The 21,142-nt window shown below is 39.7% G+C and overlaps 1 protein-coding gene across 10 annotated transcripts in view; it reads left to right on the top strand.

Moving 5' to 3' along the window:
* Positions 1 to 21,142, top strand: part of LOC121277996 (intersectin-2-like) — a 216,145-nt gene that overhangs the window by 162,007 nt on the left and 32,996 nt on the right. For all 10 annotated transcript variants that reach the window (XM_041187974.1, XM_041187968.1, XM_041187971.1 and 7 more), the window contains one exon: positions 17,848 to 17,969. In XM_041187974.1, the coding sequence (XP_041043908.1) occupies positions 17,848 to 17,969 (122 nt within the window). The remainder of the gene's footprint in view (positions 1 to 17,847; positions 17,970 to 21,142) is intronic.

Raw genomic sequence — 21,142 nt, 5'->3', positions numbered from 1 at the left:
TAATATTTTCCATTAATTGTTAGCATGAATATTAAGTCACAGCTTTACAACTATGCAAGCATGGTGGTATCTTGTTATTACTGTGAGTGCAAAGGTCATAAATGCAGCTTATAATGAGATTTGCACATAACAGGAAATGCAGTGTACTATACCAGTGATGACTAAATCCATGACAAACTGGAATTTTAAGAGATTTGCTTACATGAAGAAATTGTTTCCATCAGATCTACATATTAATGGACTTGCGTGTATATGCATTTATCACGATTGTACTATGCAAGTTTTCATTAAATATATGAATTTGAGGGTACGAGAGTGTGAATTTTCTATTTTGTCTATGTTTAAAGAAGCAACTTGATTGAATTTTGTATTTTACTCATTTATTGGCCTTTTTCTAATTACATGCAGAGAATCTCGTTAACATTCAGATAAAAGATGCAAAAATTATTGCATGGTGTTGTCTGTTAGCTCAGAGCAATTTTAATTCTTAGCCATTTGAGTGGGCTGCAAGAGGAGGAAGCTGTGCAGCTACCACCCAGAGCTATTGGCAACTCATCCACAAAACTCCCCAAAAGAAGCTGAGTAATTAAGCTGCCAGAGAGTCTAAGAAACAACAGGCATGGGTTTTCCACCTAACTAATGTTCATCAGATGAAGCTATTAAACAACATATTTGGTATAAAATCCTGGAACTCCCTCCCGAATAGCACTGTGGGTATATCTACGCCACAGGCACTGCTACGGTTCAAGAAGGCAGATCGCCACCACCTTCTCAAGGGCAATTAGGGATGGGCAGTAAATGCTGGCCTAGCCAGTGACGCCCACATCCCGTAAAAGTGAATTTTAAAAAATGAATAAACTTAATTACAGTTGACACAACATTCTAGAAGAAATTATCCGTTTACTTTCAAGACATTTATGGACCCAAACAAGGTAGTAATTTTCTTGTATTAACAATTTTAGCCAAAGCACAAGAATTATCTATAATCAAGTATGATTCAGTTCATTGTAATATAGCAAATTTTTAATAATTTTACTCAGAGGTTAGTGGCATGAATCTTCACAGTCCACTTTTTGCAGACTGGCCAACTCTGTAGTTCTAAGTCTTTTTGTTTACTTGACAATAACCAAGCTTCTTGACCAAGCCTTGGGCTAAAAACTCATCACTAAATTATTGAACACCCTTTGACAGAGAGAATTACAAAGTTGAGAAAGACAGTTTGTGTGGATAATATCTAATATTCAGTTGCCCACAAAGGTGCACAAAACAAAACCATAACTATTTTCCATTTGTGGGAATTTGCAAGCAGAATGGGCTTTTATACAAGCTAGATTCTGGTAGTAATGCCCATGTGGAAAACTATCCTAACATATGAAAATTAATTCCACATTTTCCTAGGAACAAATCATTTTATTTTCATTTTTGGCTTATGAAAGTAGTAATTGAGTTACACTGTACCTCTTATGAAAGCAAGGAGTTTAAAAGATTTTTTATAATTACTGTACTACATATTATAGTTTGTGCACCGGCAAGACCAAAAAAAATTTATAAGGTCCCTGGTCATGTTTTCTGGCATCCTGAAGGCTTGCCTCTAAATGCATAACGTTTGAAATGCAGTCACCAGTACAAGGCATACTAGGCAACATGCAAACAGCAAGATCCCATGATGTGATTAATAATCAGTTAATCTGGCATTGGATGAGGGTGGAATGTTGGCTAGGACTCTTGAGAGCACTCCTGCTCTTAAAAATACCCATTAGGATACACCCTTGAGGCTTTGCTTTGACTTTTCAACCCAATCACAGCACCTCCAACAATATAGCACGTTCTCAGTTATGCATTGAAGTGTCAGCCTAAATTATGTACTAAAATCCTAGAGTGGGACTTGAGCTCATGACTTTCTAACTCAAAGACAGGAGTGCTACTAATTGAGCCAAGCTGACAAATGGAAAGTGTTTTGTGATTGGAATTATAAAATCTACACAGGCATTTAATTCCAATGTTACAAAATACAATCCCATCTGTAATAACATGGAAGAGTCGGGATTGGAACTAATTTTCCTATCCTCAAGAAAATAGTAATGAATTCTCAAGTGCTTATTTAAAAATCAAAATTGAGTTTTATAAAAGATAAGGAGAAATAACACCACCCATTGACTGCATTCTGGTCTCTCGTGAACTTGTTAGTTAAATCTAGAAACAATCGGCTCAGCAAGCCTTCAACATTCCATCAACTTTTGCAGCTCTTTATTTCTTCCCCCAATTCATCACCATTTCTTCATATCAAGCCTTATTTTTCATGTAATTATCTATCATCCTTTGAAAAAAAATGAAATTTGTAAATAAAAAATCAAGTAAGTGAATCCATGATATAAAATTGCTCAAAAATTATGAGACAGTAAACTTTGGTCAGAAGAACAACAAATGGGAATATAATCTAATCGATTGATTGCACATTTCTGAGCTTAACCCTTTGTGTGAAAACATTTTTTGTAGATCAACTTTTAAACAGCTTAGTTCCTGTTTCAAAATCATGTTCCTTTTGATTATAGATTTCCCTACTACTGGAAAGAGCCATTCCTTATCTATCCTGTCAATTCCATTCGTTGCTCTGCACTATCAAGATATCTTACCTACTTATTTTAGAAAATATAACCCAAGCTTACATGCACACTTTCATCAGCTGTTACCCCATTATCATCTTGTTGGATCATCGTTGTACTCCCTTCAAGATCAGTATAACTTTCCTTCGGTAACATACCTAAAACCCAATGCAATAGTCAAAGGTCAAAGCCTTACCTTTCATATTGCAGTAATATATTACGTATCTCCTGTGGAGTGGCACAGTAGCAGTTTGTTTTTTTCCACCTCCAAACTAGTTTTTATTGTCTTGCACAAATGGACTTCTAAATCCTTTAGTTCATCCATTTCCCCATACAGTCCTTCCGCAATTCGATTATATTCCCATTTGTTGTTCTTCTGACCAAAGTCTCATAATTTTTGAGCAATTTTGTGTGTCATGGATTCACTTACTTGCTTATCTTGATTTTTTATTTACAAATTTCATATGAAATAGGAGCAGAAGTAGGCCATTCAGCCCCTCGAGCCTGCTCCACCATTCATTAAGATCATGGTTGATCTGTTAGTGTTTCGAATTCCACATTCACATCTACCCCAATAACCTTTTATTCCCTTGCCTAACAAGAATATACTTACTTCCGCCTTTAAAATATTCAGTGACCCTGTCTTCACTGTTTTCTGAGGCAGAATTCCAAAGCCACACAGCCCTCTGAGAGAAAAAATTCTCCTCACCTCTATCCTAAAAGGGCAACCCCTTATTTTAAAACAATGCCCCCTTGTTCTGGACTCACTCACAAGAGGAAACATCCTTTCCACATCCGCCCTATCAATACTGTTCACGATCTTATATACTTAAATCAAGTCACTCTTCTAAACTCCAGTGGAAACAAGCCCAGTCTGTCTAACCTTTCCTCATAAGACAACCTGCTCATTCCAGATATCAATCTAGTAAACCTTCTCCAAACCACCTCCAATGCAGTTACATCCTTCTTTAAATAAGGAGACCAAAACTACACATAATATTCGAAATGTGGTCTCACCAATGTACTGTATAACGAAAGCAAATTCCTTCATAAACTGGGTGTAGATCCATCTTTTTCCTGAATCTAGGACATGGATATGTAGTGTGCAACGTTGGGGCCTACTCTTGGATTCATGGGGGATACCACTTGTCAACTCTAACCAGTGATTGTACTTTTCACTTGATCATGATGACTAAATATTTCCTTATCCATGTGGCAATGTTGGCTGTAATTCCATGCACCTTTATTTTAACCAGTAACCTTGTGCGTTAAATCTTCAAATACCTTTTCAGAATCCTTATACATTGATCCTCCTTTACTTAGCATCCCACTGACCCTTGAAGAACTCTTTTTAGCATTTCCTTTGGCTCATTGTCAGATTTTGCCTGATTATGCCCCTTTCGTACCTTGGGATATTTCACTACATTAAAGGTGCTGTATAAATGCAAGTCTTTGATATTAGGTCAATAGGACATAAACCACCTTTCCCAGAACCAGTCTGACTCTTTCTAATTAGCTTCATATTCCAAGTCTGTATTAATTTAGTCCATGCTTGATCCTGGTGTATTTTCTCTTCTTGAACTATTTGCAACCTTTGGAAAAAATCACCTACACAAACAAACCCCAGCGCTTCTGCTCTGTTCACCAGCTCAGTGGAACTGTCCTCACCTGGTTCCACTCTTCCATCAAATTCTGGCCAGAACATCTCTAGCAATAATTTTTCTTCTTGGTCTGCAAGTTACTTTTGGAGCTTCCCAAAGATATATCATTGGCCCATTCCATTCCTTGTATATGAGCTTTCCCATGGTGTCATTCACCACAGAGAACATGTCCACTCCCACATGTATTCTGATGACTTCCACCTCTAATTGTCCACCATCCCCCAACTACTTCCCAGTTCACAGACTTTCTAGACAGACAAGAAGCAGTGAGTTTCCTCTTTATTGATTGCCAATTTTTCCGCTTTTCTTCTCCCCTTCCCTCTTGAAGGTGCTAAACCTTGCTTGCACTGCTAGATTCCCTCTTATACCTTGTCCAAGTGACCATTTCTCGTGTGACCTGGACAGTAAAAGCTGGATTTTCATGGAGTCTTCCTGACTCCGCAGACCTTTAAAAATGGTAAGCAGGACCCCGGTGTAGAAATCCCGCCCCCATTTCTGACAGATGCAATTTGGGGTGGGAACAGGACATGAATTACATAGGAGTGCATCCCAAACTCAGCAAAGCCATTTGAACACAGGGCTAAGTTCAAACAGACCCCATTTTGATTGTCGCAAGAGCCTCAATACAGGAGTCACAAATTGATGGGGTTGACTTAAATGCTCTTGAAGTGCAAATAATGTCTGTATAATTGTCATGATCTGGAGATTTTTAAATGCCCTGCTCTTTAAACTTAAAAAAAAAACAGGCACAGCTGTCAGTGAGAGTTATAAAAAAAAAACCCTTCTGGATTGCTTTGATTGACAGTCTTAGGTGAGAAAATAAAAAAGTAGCATCTGGTCGTGCATTTTCAATAAAGCTCTTTGTTGACATTTCCCCAAGGGCTATCATTATGTCATTATGAATGCTTGGCTGAGTTTCAAAAGCCACAGTTATTTCAACAGAGCGTTCTGAGTTCACAATTTGATTGAAGTTTAAAGAGAATGAAATAATTTGCTGTCTTTGATGTGGTTCTGAATAGAAATTTGTTTTTATATGAGATTAACCACTTGAGATTTAAAATCTTTAAATTGAGGTTTTTTTAACTGTCAAGTGTATAGGAATGAAAGCTGTATTAGATGGTTAGAAGTTTTGTTTTCATCTCTACATGGCTTCTGATGTCTGCCCATGGTGGATACTGGGTGAATGGATTATGGGAGCAGGAATAGGCCATTCAGTCCCTTGATCATGCACTGCCATTAAACTAGATCATGGCTCATCTTCTACCTCAATGCCATCTTCCCGCACTAACACCGCATCTCTTGATGTCATTGGTACCTAGAAATCTATCGACTTCTGCTTTGAACATACTCAATGACTGAACCTCCACAGTGGCTATGGAGTTGGCCTTGAGAACATGAGGAGCCATGGGGCAATGGATGGGAGGGCACAGTTTTGCATTAAGTTTGCTTAGAGGGTATGAGGGGCCAAGAGATGTGGGTGGAGTTATGAGGGTTTGAGAGCCTAACAACTTCTAAAACGAATGGGGCGGACCCAGAAAACTGAGGTGGGCTTCTAACCAGCCTGCCTCAGCACTTGCCCTCCCCCATGCCACCAAAGCTCTGCTTCCGGGCTTAGCGGCCTGATTCTATCCAGTGCTGCACCCCCCCAAGCAAAACTTGCATGTTTCAGGGTAGCTTTTACTAACCTGACTTGAGCTACCAATCTTGGTCACCAAAAAAATGGCCCTAGGTATTCCTAGGCCATTTCACCCTTAGATGGGTCATTGCCAAATGTGATCCTGTTCCAAACAACAGTCCACACACATTTCCATTTGGGTTCAATGATATTGGTCAGGAGCAGGAACATGTGGTAATTGTTTTCCCATTCCTGGCGATGCAACACTTCTACTGCTATCATTGCTGGTATCAGTTCAGACTTAGAATTAAACCTAGGACCTTCTACATGGGTTAGTAGGCAGAATTTAAGTCCCCGCTGCCCCGTCAGCCAGAGAGAGAGTTGTTTGAGATCAGTCATGATCCAGAATTTCATGCTGTCCCATTGGCAGGTGTGTAGACTACGGCCAGGCCCGCAGTGGGGGGGTTGGGGGGTTGGGGTTGGTGTTGGTGGGGAGTGGCGCGGAGGGTCATGAAAGTGAAGGAACGGGATTCCCTCCCGGTTTCTGTCCGCCCGCACCACACCACACAGCGATTTTACATTGGCGAGCAAGGCCTCGGAGGGGAAACCTGCCCTTGCCCCAATTGAGGCAGTTTCCCACAAAGCTTCATTTTTAGATAGGTGGGAGGATTTACCTGACACGGGGGAAGCCTGAAAAAGACCGAGCCTATACCTCGAGCGGTGGGTGGGGGGTTGCCTCCATCAGAAGCCCCTTCTGACTACTGGCGGCCCTCCATCCCTTATGGTCCAGTTACTACCACTGGACCTCCCCCCACTGGACCACTTAAACTTACCTTGTCCTCTGGTTCTGGGACTCAGACATGCTGCTGTACTTCCTCTTCAGTCCACTGCAGCTCTTGTTGCTGCAGGGACTGCACAGCTGCCAGCCAATCTGATTCTCTAAGGCAGACCTTCCTCCCAAGTGAGGGGCGGAAGTCCTGCCTGCAGCCATACAATGCTCATTCTAGCATGAAATGGCTGTGAGGCACTCGGAATCAGTGGGGATGTGTTCCCTGCCAACTCTTCAGATGGCAGGAAGGGAAGCCGCACCATCCAAAAAATTCAGGCCTCGTACCATTTCCACCAACAATATCTTACCGTCACCAACTTTGAAGTGGGTCACGCTCTGGGCAAGTGAGGGCCTAACTTAAATGTTAATGCTGTAGCCTTATGATTGCTGCCGAAACGTGATTTGTTCAAAGATTCAGGGAGGTCCGTCATGATTGCCAGAGAAAATCTTTGATGTATATAGCAGAGTGGCAAAAATGGCCAAGGTAAGTAAACGCTTTTAATTCTTAAGAGAATTAGGAAGAAATCCTCAATTCTTTCTTGCATTGGCTCTCCCTCTCGTACCTAGAACCCCACACTGACACATGTTTGGGAAGCTCCACCCATCTCTCCCTCCCAATTTATGTCAGGGCGCATTCCCCTTAGCCCCCAGTGGTGGCTAACTCCTGCCTCCTCCTCCTGCCCAATGGCCTTGACATCATTCCCACCGGCTTTGAGTAGGACATCAGTGTTCATTACTGAAATGGAGCCCTGAAGTGAGAATTAGCTGGACCGCGCTTCCTCCACAACTGCCACCTGCTCCAGGTACTTTTTAAACTGAGGCTATTATCTTTACAAGTTTAGCCACTGGGCAACTTGCAGTCATTTTATTGTCCAGTTGAGAGCTGGTTCAACACCTGTTATTTGTTCCTCCTGCAAACAAAATCCAATCTTGAGCTGTCAGACTTGGTCATGGAGAAGCCAAGTTTAATTTTCAAGAATTGATGCAGACAGCATTGATTTGAAAAGAAATCTTACCACTTGGTCTGCTGGAAAGTGGTTTGAAAGATTTTTTTCTGGTATCAAGGGATTAGGAGGAATCTCCTTTATTCTGTTCAGTAGATTCTAGACTGAATTTTGGGTATTTTGATTTTCTTATGCTTTGCTAATGGTAGTGATGGGCAGGGGGAGAACAGAGACAATTCATTTCATTGCCACTACAGTTTATGAAAGTAGTCCAGAACATCAGGCATCCCTTGAGTTACTTCTAAATGAGGATTAAAATGAATTCTTCACAACCTGGTAGATACTCCTTTGAGCTTATATGGCCTTGGCCTTGGCCTTGTCCAGGAAGGTCATCAGGCCATACTAAACTCAAGGTTAGGATAATGGTGTGCTCCATCTCAGGGTATCACTATTACATTTCTTGCTCAAAGATCAGAAATGCTGTGCAGATTGTGTTTTAATGTTCAGAGAGCAACTTGCAGTGCCAATTTATTTGAATCCTCCACACAGATACTTTGAAGAACTTATGATCTTCAATTACAACATAAGTTAACCAATTGGCCAGAACTTTTTCTACTGTCACTAATGGGCAGTCAGGGAACTCTGAAAGGAGTGCGTTGCAAATATTCCATCAAATTAAATGGTCAATTTGTGAGATAGAGTTTGGAAGAGTAATGTCCACTGGCAATTTCAAATTGATCCCTTTGCCCTCAGTGATGAAAAAATATCCCAAATTAAGGAGATTAACATCTTAATGCTTTCAAATCAGGATCTCTAAGTTTTCAATTAGTCCTTTAAATCAACTGAAAAAATGTGATTGGTGGTAAATTGGTTGTCGTCAGGTATGCCATATCTATAAATCAACAACCTTCATGAGTGCGTCTCTGCTTTTACTAAACTCTTTGAAGCCCATACTGCTAGCTTTTTTTTCCTCATATCATTGCCCAAATTCAGGGTATTTTTTTACATTCAGTAAATACACAATGCTTTTTCATGTGTTCAGGATATATTCTGTGTTGTTCTGCAGGCAAATATACAGCCAATATTGTACATGGCAATGTCCCGTTAAAAGCAAATTAGATAAATTACCAGTTACTGGGCCAGATTTTGCTGCCAAAATAATGATGATAATGGTGCTTGCCATTATTTAAGCATAAATGCACAGCAATTTGCAGCAGAAGCTAAATGCCAGTATCCAGAAGTTGATGTCTGAATTGCAGCACTCCGCTTTGTAAAAATGGCATTTTGCTGTTTGTCTCATGTTTTACATTCAGTGAATAATGTGCAGTTGCTGTATTTGAGTGGGAGGTAAGAATTAAACCCACCGCAAGAAAGTTCAGTCTCCCCATTGCAAGTGTAAGTTCCCTTTTAAGGATGTGATAGCTTTGATAACTGCCAATCAACCTCTCTGAAAATTAACTATTACAAGTGTGGAGTTTTATTCCTCCAGGTATTAATTATTGTTGGAGGTATTAAAAATATCAAACATTAAAATATTATTGTTTTTTTTCTCTTTTTTCTGTCTTAATACAATTTTTTTTCCCTCTATTTCTTTCTGTTCTTGCTTTGACATTGAACTTATCCACCCTAATTCATACTTTATTTTCAGTCAGTCACTTGGTAGTACAGAACTTGAATATTGCTGAAAAGAGCGGCATGTTGCCCAAGCTTTTTGACTTGCATTTATTAGGACGAAAGCAAGAATGTGAAATTTCAAACGATCACAACTCATACTATGGGAGAAAGGGGTACCAATTAATTGGCATGTCAACTCTGATTGGCTGAGGCGTTGCCACAGAGAAAGCAATGGGGAACCTGTGTGCCCAAATAGATATTGTAGACATAGGATCTCCTCTAGATCCAGCAATCGCTAACATTTTCATTGGTTTCCACGAGAGATACATTTTTGATTAAATGAGCCCTAACCTCCTATCTTGTGTATATTTTCGACATGTAGAGGATATGTTCGCAGTCTTTGAATCTGTAGCCCCCTGAAAGGACTTCCTCACACACCTTAATACTCTCCACCCCATGGTGAAATTCACTTCTGAAATGGAGAAGTCTTAATGCAAATTCTTTCCTCAGTGTGCTAGTTGAGAAATCCACTATTGGTTCTCCACTACTGTCTACCACAAGCCTACCATCACTGGTCAATATACATGTTGGGATTCATTTGACTCCACGTGCTATTAAATTGGCCTTATCAGCAATCTTGTAAATAGGGCACTAGTCATTTGCTTATCTTGCAAGCTTGGCACAGAAATAGAGCATATCAAAGCTGTGCTACAGCACATTGACCATCCTGATCAGATCATTCTTCATTCTGTATCATGCAAACTCACAAACGGGCCTGTAAAGTGCCTGGTCTACCTCAAATTACCCTGGAAAGGCAAAGTATCTCAAAAATTTGAACAACAGGTTAAGCAAGGCATTTCACGCTGCTCAATGCAATGGTGACTTGAGTGGTATTTTCCACTAATAGGATGCTCCGTCAGTACAAAAAGACGTTCTGCCTACCACACAATTGAGCAACATCGTGTATGGATTTGTGCCGGTGTGATGCTAAGTACAAAGGTCATACATCCCAATGATTGGCTAATCAAATCAAACAAAATGTTTCTCCATCTGTTTGTAATAGGAAGTGTACAGACTATACTCAACCATCCTGCGCTTGCAAAACCCAAAAGAAAATACTGTTAGATGTGATTCGGCGATTGGGCAGCACTTGCTGAATATCCTGAGTGCATTAAAAGCTACACTTGCAGCCAATTTACAATATTCAATCGAGCTCATAATGTGGCTTATTTACGTTTGATAGATGTGTCAAACATTCATACACAGGGATCCATTCTCTGCAAACAAACAGAATATGTTCAAGCCTTGCACCTTTTTTGAATATCCTAGAAGCATGGTGGGCCCCATTGTTTTCTTCATGGCAGTGCCTCAGCCAATCAGAGTCAACTTGCCAACCAACCAGCATCCTTTCTCCTCGAGTATAAATTGTTGTGATCATTTGAAATTTGGCATTCTTGCATTTATCCTGATGAGTGCAAGATGAAAAGCTTCAACAACTTATTTCTTTTTTCGGCATTATTTTCAACCCTTCCACTTTTATTTCACAGTCATTTAATTTTCCAGATATCCTGTTTACTTTGCTGCAACGCTATCATTCAGCAACTGAGTGGGCAAAAATGTTTTGCTTCAGGAGCAAGTCCAACTGACAGCAGATGTTTTTAGCCCTAACTATAGCAAAAGCTGACACAATATATTTCCGGTGGTTTGGTTAAGGAATGAACTTTGGCTGATTCCTGTTCTTTTGCAAGTAGTAACACAGAATCTTATTTCCAGCTGCAGAGACAGGCAGGACCTTAGTTTAGAGTTCCACACAAAAAGTAGCATGTTCAACATCACATGCATCCTCAGAACAACACTGAAATGTCAGCCTAGATTATGGAGGTCATTTTCATCATCTGTGCTTGCCAGTAAATCAGCAGATTAGATCACCCACCTGTTATAGAAACCACCTGATTTTGTGTTGCATTGAAATCCACTCCATCAATTTCCTAGCCGAGCGTTAAAAGCATAACTTACTGAAAATCCTTTCTTTCCACCACCCACCATGCCATCATTTGAAAATACCTTGATAAATTTTATTCCATTATTACCTCAACGTTTTTTTTCAAACATCTTAATGTAAGTTCAAATAAAGGTTTTTGGAATCTCTTTTAGGCTTAGAGATAAGATAAACTTGTGGCAGAAAAGCACCTGTTGCATCCACTATAAGTTTTGTAACATAGGTGAATGAAGGAGGAGGCCTGTTCTCGATTTTAAGAATTAGTCAAATTAATTGCTATGATATGCGGATCATAGCAAAAATTGAAACCTAATAGTGGAATTAATTATTTAGTAGATTCTTTTTGGTTGGGTATAACAAACACAGGGTTAAAACTGCTACGTATGTTTAGATCTTTCTGTTTTTGTGCTGAGCACAGTTCATTTATTTGTCTTATGTTCAACAAATTTGTTCAGTAGTTTATAGTTAATACCAAAGCCTGCCAGATTATGTTCTTCTGCTACAAGACATGGAATTACATGGCAGCACATATGATAACCCCTGGATATCATCACATTCACCGAGATACTAGGCAGCTAAAGACACACTGCTTGACTTACAGGAGTGGCCATTGACATTGAACCTGAGGAACTATGCTGCATTCAACTAAGATCTGCATTAATATTGTTATATTTGTCCTTGGGATGTGGCAAAGGCTGACATTTATTTCCCATCCCTAGTTATTCTGAGAAGGTTGGTAGTGGCCCTTCTTCAACTGCTGTAGTCCATGTGCTGATAGCGTTCCCACTATGGTATTAGGTAGGGAGTTCCAGGATATTGAGATGGTGACATTGAAAGAAAGGCATTATATGTCCAAGCCAGGATAGTGTGTGATTTGAAAAATCACATGTGTTTCATTCCCATTGCATCACTGGTCTTATCTTTCTTGGTGGTACAGGTCACAGGAATGGAGGTGCTGTCAAAGTAACTTTGGTCCATTGCTGCATTACAGATCAGACATTCTGCAGCCATAATATGCTGCTGGTAGAGTGGGTGAATGCTCAGACAAGTGGCAGGGACACTGATTAAGCTAACGGCTTTGTCCAACGGTGATGAGGTCCCTGGATGTTATATCTTTATCCATCCGGACAAGTGTTAAGTATTCCATTATGCTTGTGATGTGAGCCTTATAGATGGTGGATAGGCTATGTAGGTTCAGGAGGTGAGGCAATGATTGCAGAGTACCTAATCCCTGCCCTGCACATGTGAAATTCAGTATCTGTTTCTTTAACTGCAGAAATATAAAGCTGAATTGTATCTGAACAATCATTAAGTTCAAATGTGAAATATAAAATACTGCTAACCAGTCAATCAAAAAGATGCTGATTGGCTGATGATTGGATGCCTAAGTTAATGAAAATCAGCTGATATATTAGTTTTTTTTAAAAAAAAATCATATGTTATTTAAATACAAAAATGCCATCAAATTAAGCAATTGACTTTAAAAGATGATAGTGTATTATTTCAGAGCTGGAGCCATTGAATCTGGAGCACTGAATGAACAGGAATCTTACTGGGTAATTGTGCCTTGCAGCAATTTTGAAATGCCAAACCTCATCAAAGATTAGTAGAATATAAAGTAAATATTGAGGTACTGCATTTAAAATGAGCATTTCATGTAGTGATCTTTGTAGCTGTTCAACATCAGATAATTTTAAGAAGCACAATACATTTGGGTGTTCTTAGTTTTCAACTGGGTGAACAGCCTCACGTTGTCACTTGTGCCATTTGACCTGATTCACCCAGCATTCTAGGCATTGCCTGGAAAATACAAACAGTCCTGTGGTACTACTGAGGTTCACAGTTCAGATCATTACTGTTTCCCGCCTGCATCAGTATGTTGGAATCATAAGCTCAATGCAAATTTGTCAAATTTTATGATGCTACCAAGCTAAAAGGGTCAGTGGAGTTGATGGAGGCAATTAAGCTGGACAAAATATGTACATGACAAAATGATAGAATAAATTTAATGCTAACAAGTTGAAGGGCAGCACATAGGAAGGAAAAATAGATGGCACACATACTCCATGGATGGTGTTGAAATAGCTAAAAGTGGAGTTGAAAGAGACCTACAAGTCTTTGCAGACACAGTGCTAAACATGTCTTAACCATGCAGAGCAGCAATTAGCAAAGCATGTTAAATTACATGGCCAAAAGAGTGAGCCAACAAGTTGTAATCAAGCTATACTCACACTTCAGTATTATATCCAGTTCTGATTACCAACAAGTAAGAGAGACACCAAAGAAGAATAATAAAGCTGATCTGAAATGTTAGAAGTTTGTGCTGTGAGGAGCAACTGGAGAAACTTTGGCTTTTCAGTTTCGAAAGGAGATATTTGAGAGATTGTCTTAGAGATGTTTATTAGATGGGGAATGGAAAAATTATATCCAGAATATTCAAATTGAGTTGTAACTCTAGAACAAAGGGAAGCAGTTTTAAATTAAATTTGACAAGGTGCCACATAAACGTTATTGCGGAAAACAAACGCTCATGTATTGGCATGCATAGCAGATTGGCTGGCAAACAGGAAACAGAGAGTAGGCATAAATGGGTCTTTTTCTGGTTGGCAAGATGTAACAAGTGATGTGCCACAGGGATCAGTGTTGGGGCCTCAACTGTTTACAATTTATATAAATGACTCAGATGAAGAGACCAAAGGTATGGTTGCTAAATTTGCTGATGACACAAAGATAGGTAGGAAAGTAAGTTGTGAAGAGGACATGAGGAGGCTACAAAAGGTTAAATGATTGGGCAAAGATCTGGTAAATGGAGTATAATGTGGGAAAGTGTGAAATTGTCCATTTTGACAAGAAAAATAAAAAAAGAAGCATATTATCTAAATGGTGAGAGATTGTAAAGCTCTGAGATGCAGAGGGATCTGGGTGCCCTAGTGCATGAATTGCAAAAGGCTAGAATGCAGGTACAGCAAGTAATTAAGAAAGCTAAAAGAATGTTATTGTTTATTGTGAGAGGAATTGAATATAAAAGTAGAGAGGTTATGCTTCAGTTTTACAGGGCATTGGTGAAACTACATCTGGAGTACTGTGTGCAGTATTGGTCTCCTTATTTAAGGAAGGATATAACTGTGTTGGAAGCAGTATAGAGAGGGTTTATTAGACTAATACCAGGAATGGGAGGGTTGTCTTTTGAGGAAAGGTTGGACAGACTAGGCATGTATCCGCTAGAGTTTAGAAGAGTAAGAGGCAACTTGACTGAAACACAAAAAATCCTGAGGGAACTTGACAGGGTGGATGTGGAGAGGATATTTCCTCTTGTGAGAGAACCTAGAACTAGGGGTCACTGTTTAAAAAAATAAAGGATTGCTCATCTAAAACAGGGATGAGAATTTTTTTTTCTTTCAGAGGGTCATGAGTCTTTGGAATTCTCTTCCTCAAAAGGTGATGGAAGCGAGTCTATGAATATTTTTATGGCAGAGGTAGATAGATTCTTGATAAGCAAGAGGATGAAAGGTTATCGGGATAGGCAGGAATGTGGAGTTGAGGTTACAATCAGATCAGCCATGACCTTATTTAATGGTGGAGCAGGCTTGATGGGCTAAGTGGCCTACTCCCGCACCTAATTCATAAGTTCATAACAGAAGGTAAATCTAAGACTAATATCACAAAGTTCTTCACATAAAGCGTGATCTACGCATGGAATAGACTTCCAGATAGACTGGTGGAGGTGAAAACCCGGAATCATTTAAGAAACAATTAGATGCAACTATGAGGGATTGTAGGGCCTTTCTGAATGGAAGAATTAAGATGTGCCAAATGGCTGTCTTATTGTAATTATTTTGTCATCCAGTGAATTCACAGACTGCTCACCTTCCTGTAGCCATAATGAAGGATGAAGGACATTTTGTTTTGTGTCAAAATAGAATCTTCACAATATCAGTGGTGTACCTATCATGTCAGGAGTTAGCTTCTACGATGACGGTTTGTGCAGTATTGGGTAGCAAATTATACACTGATACTAACTGTTTGTGGCATGCTGCAATGTGTCAGCATGATATTTAGTTCTGTCTTGTGCCAGATGCAAATATAATAATCTAAAAATGCTGAATATGAATTTTTGTAAGATATTCTATTTTGATAGGTTTTGCATGCTCCTATTATTCTCTCTTGTATACTGCTGCTTCAACTCATCACACTATATCATATTTGTCTCAATAATGACAGTTTTCTAAACCTCATCTTCTTAGATGATGTGGCACATCACTTACCTGTCAAAAGCCACTGAGTTTAGATTTTCTGCAGATCCCAGGTCACCCTTGATGACAGATAATTCATGCAATAATTAGGATAAATTTCCTTTACTACAGTGGTTCAAGAAGGCAGCTCACCACCACCTTCTCAAGGGCAATTAGGGATGGGCAACAAATGCTGGTCTAGCCAGGGAAGCCCACATCCCTTGAATGAATAAAAGAAAATCAATGCAAGTGGGAATTGTCCTAATTACTCATTTTCAATCCAACTGATGGCATTGGTTGCCACTGGTAGTAAATTTATACATCTGATGTGCAGAGCATTGATTCTAACGTCCAGGTCTCTGCTTGGGTAAATGTTGTGGTGTGAGTTTTACTTTAGGGCAAGAGGCTATTTTTTTGCAGTTTCTGCATATAGACTAGCCTCCTTTTTGACAGTTGCAAATACCTGCAAAATATGCAGGTTTCCTTAGGGCTGTAAAGGACAAATTGGTTCTCATAATGTGGGCATTGTTGGCAAGGCCAGAATTCATTACTCATCCCTAGTTGCCTTGAGGAGGTGGTTTGAGGATGTAACAAGCAGGGTGGATAAAAGGGTACCAGTAGACGTAGTGTATTTGGATTTCCAAAAGGCATTCGATAAGGTGCCACATAAAATGTTATGTGCCCCAAGATAAGAGTTCATACTGTTGGAAGTGATATATTAGCATGGACAGAGGATTGGCTAATGAACAGGAAACAGACAGTCAGAACAAATGGATCATTTTCAGGATGGCAAACTTATGATCTCTGTGGCACTTCACTTGTTAGTGCTGGGGCCTCAACTATTCACGATCTATACTAATACTTGGATGAAGGGACCAACTGTGTTGTATAGCAAAGTTTGCTGATACTACATAGATGGGAAAGCAAGTTGTGAGGAGGATACAAAGAGTCCACAAAGAGACGTAGATAAATGAGTGGGGAAAAATTTGCAGATAGTGTATAATCTGAGAAAATATGAGGTTGTCCACTTAGATGGAAGAATGGATAGAATATTTTTTAAATGAAGAGAGACTTTGGAATGCTGCAGTACAGAGGGATTTGGGTGTCCTTGCACTTGAATCACAAACGTGAGCATGCACGTGCAGTGAATAATTAAAAAGGCAAATGGAACGTTTACCTTTACTGCAAGGGGATTGGACGGATGTACTTGCATTGTAAGCAGTGCAGAGAAGGCTCATTAGGCTGATTCTTGGGATGAAGGGGCTGTCTTAAGAGGAAAGGTTGAGCAGGTTGGGCCTATACTCATTGGAGTTTAGAAGAATCAGAGTTGATCTTATTGAAATATATAAGATTGTGAAGGAGCTTGACAGGGTAGACGCTGAGAGGATGTTAGCCTTCACGGGGTAATTCAGAACTAGGGGACAGAGTTTTAGAATAAGGGGGTCTCCCGTTTATGACAGAGATGAGAAATTTATTCTCAAAGGGTCATTAACCTTTAGAATTCTCTTACCTCAGAGACCATTGGAAGCTGTGTCATTAAGTATATTTAAAGTTGTGTTAGCCAGATTTTTGATCTACAAGGGTTGAGGGGGCAGGCAGGAAAGTGGAGGCCTCAATCAGATAAGCTGTGATTTTACTAAATGGCAGAGCAGGCTCAATGGGCCTAATGGCCTACTCTTGCTCCAATTTTTTATGATTTTAGGTAGAACTGCTTTGTAGAGCTTTGGTACAACTGAGTGGCTTGCTACACCACTTCAGAGAGCAGTTAAGAGTCGACCACATTGGTGTGGGATTGGAATCAATTATAAGCCAGATATGGTAAGGACAGCAGATTTCCTTCCCTAAAGCGCATTAACAAACCAGTTGAGTTTTTACAACAATCCAACAGCTTCTGCTATGCAGATCTAAATGTTAGAATTTCATCTAATCATTCAAAATAATTATTCAGAAAAGGATGTAACAGAATTAAAACAATTCTTATTTCTTTTAGTGCAGTGGTTGATAAACTGGAAAATACCTCTCTTGCATCCTCTTGAGTCCACAGTATTCAATATTCCTAATATCAACCTTTTTAAATAACTTCTCCAAAAACAGAATATAACTCTGGAGTACAGTTCCAGTCGTAAAATTGAGAGATCACTTATGGAGTTCTTCAATATACTGTGATGACAAATAACCAGCTTCAAGAGCAATCTTTATTAAAAATAGTCATTCATTATATTTGCATAAGATCCCTCAAAATAAAAATATGATAAATTTTGTTGATGGCTTTAAACTATATAAAATGCTGTTAAAGAGTGAAAGGATGCTTACAGTTCAGTCGATAATAGAAACTCTTAATGAACTGCAGGGTGCGCTGACCTCCAATCCCTTGATACTATGTCACCTATGGAAAGAAAACGTCAGGGTTATATTCATGAACTGATTCAGACTGAAGAGAGGTACATGGATGATTTGCAGCTTGTTTTAGAGGTAAGGCTTGAAAGAACTGAACAGCTAATATGTTTTATAAAAATTGAGCAAAGAGTCTCTCGAAACTTCAGTGCATTGTTTCACATTTGTTGTAGGGAGTCGGGTTCAGTTTCAACCATACACTGATTTCACCCATAGTGTTGTAAAAATGTGTCATAGACCATAGAACCATAGAAAAGTTACGGCATAGAGGCCATTCAGCTGGCCAAAAAATAGAATAAAAAGAAACTAGCTGCTCATTTTAATCCCATTTTCCAGCACCTGGTCCGTAGTCTTGCAGGATACAGCATTTCAGATGCAGATACAGGTACCTTTTAAATGAGTTAAGCATTTCAGCATCGACCACCAATTTGGGCACTGAATTTCAGATGCCCACCAGCCTTTGGGTGAAAAAGTTTTTCTTTATGTCCCCTCTAATCCTTCTACCAATCACCTTAAATCTCTGACCCCTGGTAAGTTGACCCCCCCAGCTAGCAGAAACAGGTCTTTCCTGTCTACCCTATCTCGGCCCCTCATAATTTTGTATGCCTCAATTAGGCCACCCCTCAGCCTCCTCTGTTCTAAGGAAAATAATACTAGCCTATCAAGTCTTTCATCATGACTGCAATTTTTAAGCCCTGGCAACATTCTTGTAAATTTCCCCTGTACTCTTTCTAGAGCAATTATGTCCTTCCTGTAATGAGGTGGCCAAAATTCCAGGTGTGGTCTAGCCAGTGATTTATACAGTTCCAGAATTACATCCCTGCTTTTGTATTCAGTACATTGTCCAATAAAGGAAAGCATTCTATATGTTTTCTTAACCACCTTAATCACCTGTTTTGCCACCTTCAGGGACCTGTGTACATACTCCAAGGTACCTCTCCAGATGCATTATCTCACACTTTTCTGGATTGAATTCCATTTGCCACTTTATCGCCTACTCAACCAAACCATTGATATCACTCTGGAGACAACAGTTATCCCCTTCACTATCAACTACACAGGCAATTTTTGTGTCATCTGCAAATTTCCCAATCGTGCATCCCACATTTAAGTTCAAATCATTATTATATGCAACAAAGAAAAAGGCCCCAACACTAAGCCCTGTGGAGCGCCACTGGAAATTGCTTTCCATTTGCAAAAACATCCATTGACCATTGCCCTTTGTTTCCTCTCACTGAGCCAATTTTGGATCCAACTCACTAGCTTTCATGTATGCCATTGGATTTCACTTTTCTGACCAGTCTGCCATACAGTCGCCTTACTAAAATCCATGAAGACAACATCCACTGCAGTACCCTCATCAATTCTCCTAGTTACTTCCTCAAAAAATTTGATTAAGTTAGTAAGACACAATCTTTTAGTTTATCCTGTCTCTCAGAATTGATGTTAGACTGACTGGCCTATAATTTTCTGGCCTATCTTTCACATCCTTTTTAAACAATGGTACAATGTTTGCAGACCTCCAATCCTCTGGTACCTCACCTGTATCTAGTGAGGATTAGAAAATGATTCTCAGAGCATCTGCTATTTCCTCCCAGGTTTTCTTTAACAGCTTGAGATACAATCCATCTGGCCCTGGTGACTTATACACCTTCAAGGATGTCAGTCCCTCCAGTACTTCCTCTCTCATTATGCTTGTTGTATCTAATATTTCACACTCCTCCTCTTTATCAAGAATATCTGCATCATCCTGCTCCTTAGTGAAGACAGAGACAAAGTACTCATTGAGAATCCTACCCACATCTTCTGCATCAATGCAGAAGTTATTGCGTACATCTCTGATAGGCCCTACCCTTTCCTTAGTTATCCTCTTACTCTTAATGTACTGGGAAAACATCTCTGTTTTTTTTTTTCATTTTACCTGCCCATTATGTTTTGTATTCTCTCTTTGTATTCCTCTCTTTTTCTGCCTAATCATACCCTTTATGCTTCTGGATAACCAGGGGCTCTAGATTTGGCTGTACCCCTTTTTCTTTGTAGCGATGTGTCTACATTTGCCTGTAGAATTTTGCTTTTGAATACGTCCCACTGATTTGACACTTTTTTTCTTACTAGTAGCTGTATCCAGTCCACTTGCACCAGTTCATCTCTCATGTAAAATTTGCCTTTCCCCAATTTAGAACTTTTACTCCTGTTCTATCTTTGTCCTTTTCATAGTGATGCTAAATCTAACTATATTACGGTCACTATATCCAAAATGGTTTCCCACTACCACTCCATCCACTTGGCCAGCTTCATTTCCTAAGACTAAATCTATAATCACACTCCTTCTCGTTGGGCTTGTTATGCGCTGGCTTAAAAAAGTTCTCTTGAATGCAGTTCAAGAATTTTGCGCCCAACTTGTTCGTATCCCAATTGATATTAGGGTAGTTCAAGTCTCCAACTATTACTTCCCTATTTTTTTTGCACTAAAAAATTTGCAGACATATTTGCTCTTCTAACTCCCTTACACTATTTGGGGGCCTATAGTACACTCCTAGCAGTGTGACTGCCCCTTTTTTTTATTTCTGAGCTCAATCCATATGGCCTCATTTGCTGCTTCATTTAGTATATCATCCCTCCTCACAGCTGTCATTGTTTCTTTAACCAGTAATGCCCTGACACTTCTTGGGATGGAACAAAAGAAGGAAAAAATCAGGAAGTTATCACTGGCTTGTCTGCAGCAGCTTAAAACTGCATTAAGAGAAACCAGGCAACAACTCTTACCTGAGAATAATCAAATAGAGAAATTTTATGCAACAAAATATTTTATTAAAGCAACTGAATAGAGGAATGAATTGAAGAACCTAGATCACTGTCATACAATTTTGCAATCAAACACTTTGTGCACCACACAATCTGCTTTTACACAAAATAATCATGAGCAGGATTTTTGGGGTCGTTGGGCGGGTGCGGTGGGTGGGCCCGGGAAACGGTCTGCCGTCCATGATTGGCCCCTGACCACAATTTCGTGCTGGCTGGCCAATTAATGACCAGCCAGCGTGAAACGGGTGATGAAAGTCTCAGCGGTGCCGGGGTAGGAGCAGAAGGAGGGCGGGCGCAGAATGAAGCTCCCTGAAGGCAGAGAGCTGCTTCAGGGAGCTGAAGAATTTTAAACCATGAAATAAAGATTTGGAAATGCTGGAAGAAAATGTCCACGCATCAGACTCCCTCACATGAACATATAGACTAAACAAATTTGGTCAAAACAT

Source organism: Carcharodon carcharias, chromosome 5, assembly GCF_017639515.1.
Source record: "Carcharodon carcharias isolate sCarCar2 chromosome 5, sCarCar2.pri, whole genome shotgun sequence".
In the NCBI taxonomy this organism is placed as follows: Eukaryota; Metazoa; Chordata; class Chondrichthyes; order Lamniformes; family Lamnidae; genus Carcharodon; species Carcharodon carcharias.
The sequence above is the reverse complement of the archived record's forward strand: the minus strand, read 5'-3'. Positions and strand labels throughout refer to the sequence as shown.